Source organism: Bidens hawaiensis, unplaced genomic scaffold, assembly GCF_021521415.1.
Source record: "Bidens hawaiensis isolate Kalapana, Puna unplaced genomic scaffold, B.hawaiensis_p1.1 tig00024440_1, whole genome shotgun sequence".
Lineage (NCBI taxonomy): Eukaryota > Viridiplantae > Streptophyta > Magnoliopsida > Asterales > Asteraceae > Bidens > Bidens hawaiensis.
Window position 1 is genome coordinate 158852 of NW_027493855.1, and position 7890 is coordinate 166741.

General features: G+C 38.5%; 1 protein-coding gene across 1 annotated transcript; it reads right to left on the reverse strand.

Annotated features, from left to right (window-relative positions):
• Nucleotides 1–386: 386 nt before the first annotated feature.
• LOC143569276 (uncharacterized) lies at nt 387–7359 on the reverse strand. Its single transcript, XM_077055237.1, has 2 exons — nt 6489–7359; nt 387–403 (listed from the first exon to the last, which is right to left on the reverse strand). The coding sequence occupies exons 1-2, from the start codon at nt 7357–7359 to the stop codon at nt 387–389; spliced, it is 888 nt and encodes a 295-aa protein (XP_076911352.1).
• Between the last annotated feature and the right edge of the window lie 531 nt (nt 7360–7890).

Genomic DNA, 7890 nt, shown 5'->3' on the forward strand with positions numbered 1-7890 from the left:
TAAAGTCACCATACGAGCAACCCCGAGTAGATACACTAATAGTCCGAACCTCATCTTCATCCCCACTCAACACATATACTTCTTCTTCCTCTTCTACATGCACCTCCTTACTCTTCCTTCCCTTATCCGAACCCTTACCAACCAGTGACTCCTCCGTGGCCCTGACGGCCACAGCAACGATCTCGAGAATGGCGCTATAGAGCACCTGGTACACCTCATCCGCGATAGCCGCACACATAGCAGGATCTAAGGCGGGATTATCCCCCTCCTCATGAATCGGGGTGTCCTGCTGGGAAGTAGGAATCTCACTCTCGGCTTCGGCACGTGGCTTACGACCACGACCACGACCACGAACACTAGAACCACCCCTCTTAGCTGCTCAAGTATTAACCATGACTTATCCCTACAAAGACAGAATTTTAACACGGTCAAGTACAAGTGGTAATTAGAACATGTAAGGTAAGGGTAAACTGCTAATGACGTTGATCAAGTGTTATTAGTCGTTTACTTTACCCGCCCGTCCTAACCACCCCCTGCCCCTAACCTCGTTAGCCTTCCATCTAACACTTAAACAGTTAATCACATACCAGGAAATTTTAAATCTAAAGGAATGACTATTTAATTAAAAGTTACCTCTTGGGGTGCAGCTACTCGCGGTGGGCATACTGGTCTCTTTTCTTACAGTTCGAGTCCAAGCATTCGGGGATGCTCGGATCCCTCGAACGAAGGCTCTGATAGCAACTTGTAAGGCCCCGAACCCCAAGAACCCCACAGTTGGTAATCATACAAAACACTTAAGAAAATAATTAAACTTGAAAACGGTTTCTTTCATTAAAACAAACATCTCAGAGTATAATTCAGCGGAAAACATAAATAATAAAATAAGTTCCCAAAACCCGGGAATTTTGCACAAAATCAACATAGTTATCTTTAAATAAAAACTTTTAAAAACAAATGTTTAATAGTGAAACTTCAATTCCCGTATGCCCTTCACCGTCCAAGTAGCTTCGTGCACGTCCAAGCCATAAGGCATCCTCTTCGTAACCTGAAACTCACACTAACATGCACACAAAGTCAGCTTGAGCTGAGTGAGTTCAAGTTTTAAGTAAATAACATCATTAAATAATAGTTATGATAGTCATACCAAAGTTTTAAAATGTAAAAAGGTGCATCCATCAAATCATCATTACCGAACTAAACATCCTCATACATACATTTACAAAATGTATATGTAAACATCCTTTCAATTACATCTCTATATATATCATAGTATATATATATATATAACATCCACGTATAACATCAGGGTCGAGCAAACGTACAACCCAAACACGTAACATCCGTGCATGTAAACACAAAGTAGGCATACATAACATCAGTAGTCGAAACGACTACAACATCGCCAGATATAGGCCAAGAAATAATGTATATACATATATATATATATTTAACATCCCAAGGCCTACCATATGCTAGTAAGCTTATATAAATTCATGTAAAACCTTTCATCATGTAAGAAAACATTTAGGTATGCATGCTAGCACAAAAGTAAAAGAGTAAAAAGGGCATCATGAACTCACCTGAAATCAATCGAACACCTGCAACGAGCTAGGAATCCCTAAGTGCACAATCACAAGTAAGAGCCTGTAAATTATACACAACACGTTACTAAACTAGACAGTAAGAACACTCTTGCCTAATGGGCCGCCCAAGGCCCAACACTTGGCCCAAGGCCCAACAACTTGGCCCAAGGCCCAACACTTGCCCCAAGGCCCAACACTTAGCCCTAGGCCCAATAATTGGCCCAAGGCCCAAGTCTTGGCACAAGGCCCAACAACTTGGCCCAAGGCCCAACACTTGGCCCAAGGCCCATCAACTTGGCGCAAGGCCCAACACTTGGCCCAAGGCCCAAGGATAGTCAAATCGGGTCGAATGCGCGTGTAATAAATCTTTAAACCATTTGTTAAACGAATCAGCCCTGAATGGACCAAATTCTATTTTAAATCTTTTCAATCATCAAGATTATGTCACCCGAGTTGATAGGGCTGACGGTTCCTTTTTACAACTCTTACTTTAACGTTTAAACGAAAATTCGAGCACCGCCGACTCGATTGACGAAGAACTAACCACAACAGCTCCGAGCATCAAAAAAAATAATTTTTCCACAGCCCTTAAACCCCCCTAGGGCTGTACAAACTGATTCGGTCGGTCACCCGATCAATTAACGCATCAAACTCAACAATTTGCAATTCTATACCCGATAAACCCTAGTTTTCGAACTAAAATCGATTGACCGACCTAAACACCTCCATTGGCCATGAAATTATAATATGATGTACATGTCATACCTAGCGGGATGTTGATGCAAAAACCTCACTCGAAACAGCCCCGGAAAAGCTCAATTGGGCAGCCACCCGGTTAGCCTACAACACGACGTTTTTCGATCAATACGCGCAATATGAGGACCAATTAACGTGAAAAAGACTTGGGGAATCGTAGTACATACCTTGAATTGAAGTTATAAGGTTTAGAATTGGCTGCAAAAAAGAAAAATAGCGGGTCTTGGCCTTGATGTTCCTGCCGATCGCAATAGCCAAGGGGGGCTAGGGTTATGTTGTGTTATAACATAAGATATTACACTCTAGTCCCTCCATTTTGAGGTGTAAGGCAAAACGGAAGGAATAGTTAGGTTCTTTAAAGTACCGGGATAACGTAAGGCTTCCGAGAAGCGTCGGTTAAGTCCAAAGAGTTATACATACTCTATAAGCTTTAGTTCTTGAAACCGGAATTAACGGGTGTTACAAACAGGTAAGCAAACGGGTGCCGCGGTTGATTGGGATGTATACGACTTGCTTTCCTTAAGAAAGAAGAGTCTACTAATGATACTGTCATAGCCCCCGGCCCCTATACCCCGGGAGGGGAGTCGCGAACGTTGAGTGATGGTATCCGTGTTAATTAAAATAATTTGCAGCGAAATATTTCATCAGAACCGTAGTTAGGAAAAATTAATCAGAGTTATAAAAACACCATAATTCTTATTTCATAAACTGGGATAAAAACCCATTTTTATACAAACAAAAGTTTTATAGGGATAAACCCTAATTTACAAAACACGTTTCTTTATTCTGGTGACAAGCCACTTATTTAAGCTGGAAGCCCATAGGCATCATTCCTTTGTCTCTAACAAGTTATCTGAAACATGTTTAAAAATATTCGATCAGCAGGAAATATTGGTAAGTACATTCATTTGTAAATGACACAATTTACAGTTACAGCATTAAAATTTTTTTACATCTGCCTGCTTACAAATTACCGAAAGGTACTTGTCACTCGACCGTATCTGTGACTGTGGTCATATTACTTATTTTCTAACACTTGTCCAATAAGTAACGTGTAATAGCCCTTAAGCGGCCCTTAAGAAGCTTAAGCACGGCCCTTAAGCGGCTCGCGGCGATGCGAGCGTGCGAAGTGCAAAGTACGCCATCAAAGTGCCACATTGCGCCCATCGCACTTCGCCGTGCCCGTGCGCGTCGGGTGCTTCGCACCCTCCGCTAGGATTACTGGGTGTGATTTGGCACATAAGAATATTATCATGTAAACTCTCTTTCTTATGAAGAGCTTACAAGTTTTGTAATCTAGCGATGTGGGAATAGAGTTAGAAATCCTATTTATACCATGGTGGAAGCCTTCTATTTTCCTTCCTCCACCAATGAGGGATGGAATTTTCCTTTATATTTTCCATTCTTCCTCTTTATTTCTTCTCTTTTCCTTCTCATTTCTTCATTTCTTTCTTTGATTATTTTATTTCTTATTATGGTTTGTTATAGTCTCCCCTCCTTATTTTAAATCTCATCCTCGAGATCTACTGAAATAGGTGTGGGTATTTCCGCTTCATTTCTGATTCTAATTCCCAAGTATGTTCTGATCCATATTTTGAATCCCATTTTACTTTGACCAGAACTATTCTTTTATTCTTGAGATTCTTGATCTTCCTATCTTCAATTTGTAATGGTTTCTCAACAAATTTCAATTTTTCGTTTACCTTTATATCTTGAAGGGGTACTTTTAAGGATTCTTCAGCTAGACATTTCCTTAGGTTGCTTACATGAAATATATCATGTATACCAGCCATTTCTTCTGGTAACTCCAGCTGATAGGCTACTGGTCCAATTCTTTTAATAATTTTGAATGGTCCAACAAACCTTGGACTTAACTTTCCTTTCTTACCAAATCGGACTACTCCTTTCCAGGTTTAATAACACTTTATCTCCAACTTGAAATTTTAATGGTTTGCGTCGATGATCTGCATAAATCTTCTGATGATCTCGTACGGTCTTTAATCTTTCATTGACTTGAATTATCTTGTCAGTAGCTTCTTGTATGATTTCAGGACCTGATAATTGTTTTCCTCCTATTTCTGCCCAACACAGTGGTGTTCGACACTTTCGTCCATAAAGTGCTTCAAATGGGGCAGCATTAATACTTGTATGATAACTGTTGTTGTAAGAGAATTCTATCAGTGGTAAATGGTCGTCCCAATTTCCACCAAAATCTGTTACACAAGCTCTTAGCATGTCTTCCAACATTTGTATGGTCCTTTCACTTTGACCGTCAGTCTGTGGATGGTATGCTGTGCTCAAGTTTAACCTTGTTCCCATGGCTATTTGGAAACTCTTCCAAAAATGAGAAGTAAAACGGCTATCCCGTTCAGATACGATGGATAATGAAACTCCATGTAATAAGACAACTTTGTCTACATACATTTTAGCTAATTGTTCTATTTTAAAAGTTTCCTTCATTGGTATGAAATCAACTGACTTTGTTAATCTATCCACAATCATCCAGATTGTGTCATTACCTCTTCTTGTTGTAGGTAATTTAATAACAAAATCCATTGTTATTAATTCCCATTTCCATTCTGGCATTTCTAATTGTTGAAGTAATCCTGATGGTTTTTGATGTTCAGCTTTAACTTGCTAACAAGTTATACATTTCGAAACAAATTAGCTACGTCCTTTTTCATTCCTATCCACCAATAGGTTTTCTTTAAATCTTGATAAATTTTATCTTTTCCGGGATGCATCGTAAACTTGGATTTATGAGCTTCTTCGAGAATCCTTTCTCGTAAATTTCCAATGTTTGGTATCCAAATTCTATTCCCCATTCGGAGGATCTCATCATTTCCTTTTGTCAGTTGGTCAATTATACCATTTCTTTTTTCATTAGCAATGTTATTTCCTTCCATTGCTTGTTTTTGAGCATTTTTCACTTCTTCAATTAAATTGATTTGAAGTTCTAATCTTAGAGCTCGTACTCTTTTAGGTTTCTCGTGCTCTTTTCTGCTTAATGCATCGACTACTACATTCGCCCTTCCTTCACGATATTGGATTTCACAATCATAGTCGCTAAGAATTTCCATCCAACGTCTTTGCCTCATATTAAGCTCCTTTTGCCTAAATATATACTTTAAACTTTTATGATCTGTGAATACAGTAAACTTACTGCCATACAAATAATGTCTCCAGATTTTTAGGGCAAAAATTATTGCTCCCAATTCTAAATCATGTGTTGTGTAATTCTCTTCATGCTTCTTCAATTGTCTGGATGCATAAGCAATAACTTTTTCACATTGCATTAATACACATCCCAATCCTGACTTGGAAGCATCACAACAAACTGTGAAATCTTCAGTTCCTTCTAGTAATGCAAGTATTGGGGCATTTGTTAACTTTTGTTTCAAAGTTACAAAAGCTTCGTCTTGCTTATCTCGCCATTCGAACTTAACATTTTTACATGTTAACTTTGTTAACGGAACTGCTATTCGGGAAAAGTTTTGAATGAAGCGGCTATAATATCCTGCTAATTCTAAGAAACTTTGAATTTCTGTAGGAGTTTTAGGAATTTCCCATTTAATGATCGCTTCTATTTTGGCATGGTTAACATGAATACCTTCCTGATTAATCAAGTGACCTAGAAATTGCACTTCTTGTAACCAAAACTCACACTTTAAGAATTTAGCATAAAGCTTTTCTTTTCTCAATAGTGTTAAAAGTGTATGAAGATGTTTGACATGATCATCACTAGTTTTGGAATAAATAAGTATATCGTCTATAAAAATGATCACAAATTTATCCAAATACGGTTTACATATCCGATTCATCATATCCATGAATGCAGCTGGTGCATTGGTTAAACCAAACGGCATAACTATAAACTCGTAGTGACCATATCTGGTTCTAAAAGCAGTTTAGGAATGTCTTCTTCCTGTAACTTTAATTGATGGTATCCTGAGCGTAAATCGATCTTTGAAAAATATCGAGCTCCTTGAAGTTGATCAAATAGATCATCAATTCTCGGTAAGGGATACCGATTCTTAATTGTGAACTTGTTTAAATCTCTATAATCGATACACATACGCATCGATCCATCTTTCTTTTTAACAAACAACACTGGTGCTCCCCAGGGTGATGAACTTGGTTGTATAAAACCTTTTTCTAGCAAATCGTCTAATTGCTTTTTCAATTCCAACATTTCTGTTGACGCTAAGCGATACGGCGCTTTAACAATTGGTGATGTTCCTGGGATCACATGAATTCTGAATTCTACTTCACGATCAGGCGGTTGTCCCGGTAAATCTTTTGAAAAGACATCCGAATATTCTGATACTACCGGAATTTCTTTTAGCTCCCTTCCTTTAGTGCTAATGATTATAGAAATCATATATACCCCTTGCTTTCTTAAGAAATTTGCCGCTTTCATTATCGATATAAACTTCGTAGGTCTAAGAACTTTTTCTCCTTGAATTGTAATAAACTCTCCTGTTGACGTACGAATCTCAACAGAATTCTTATTACACAGGATTCGATCATGATTGGATGCTAACCAGTCCATTCCTAATATAACATCGAATCCGACCAAATTCATTGGAAGCAAATTAGCTTTAAACTTGTGATCTAATAAGTCTATATTTTCTCCTTGAAGTACTTCATGAATATAAGTGGAATTTCCATCGGTTGTTTCTACTATGCAAACTTGTTTAAGTTTGGTTAATGGTTGGTTTAGGACTTGACAAAAATTCTTGCTTATGAAACTTTGATTTGCTCCAGAATCAAATAGTACTTTAGCGTAAACGTCATTAATAAGAAACGCACCCGCAATGACGTCCGGAATCATTGCTGCCTCTTGTGTAGTAAGCTGAAAAGCTCGTGCGTTCCTCTTAGGTCCATCTGTATTCTTAGCTTTGCTGTCAGGCACCTTTCTCAACTTGGGACACTCTGGATGGATGTGGCCAGGTTCTCCGCAATTATAGCAAACACGGGTTTCTTTTCTTCTACGCTCTTCATCTGTATGACCAGCCATCTTGCAGTAGTTGCAGAATTTGGTCTTATTAAAAGCACATCTTCCTGAATGCCTCTTTCTGCAGACCTTACAAAAAGGCTGAGCATAGGATTGCCCTGCCCCTTTCTTTCGGAATTCTTGAAAAATTTTCTAGGCTAAATCCTTCTTTTTGTTTTCTTCCTGTGTTCGGATTAATCCGTCTGTCATGGTATTGACTAGTTCAACTGCTTCCTCAATAATCTGAGGTCTAGCCGATTTTACCAGATCACGGATTTCACTTACTAATCCCCAAATATAACAAGAAATTAGTACTGTTTCTGGCGAAGCCAGAGCCGGTACCATTCTTGCATATTCAAAGAATTTTTTCGTATACTCACGACATTTCACACCTTCCATCTTGTGGTTCAAGAACATAGTAGCAATCTTTTCTCTTTCATGTGGAGGACAAAATTTTCTTTCTACTATTTCTTTGAATTCACCCCAGGTCATAATGTAAACTATGTTACTTCCTTTTGTCTGGAGGGTTGTATTCCACCATTCTAATGCTTCATT

Bases quoted from the DNA above. Each gene is read 5' to 3' on its own strand.
- LOC143569276 (XM_077055237.1), bottom strand. From the start codon at position 7,359: ATGGCTGGTCATACAGATGAAGAGCGTAGAAGAAAAGAAACCCGTGTT.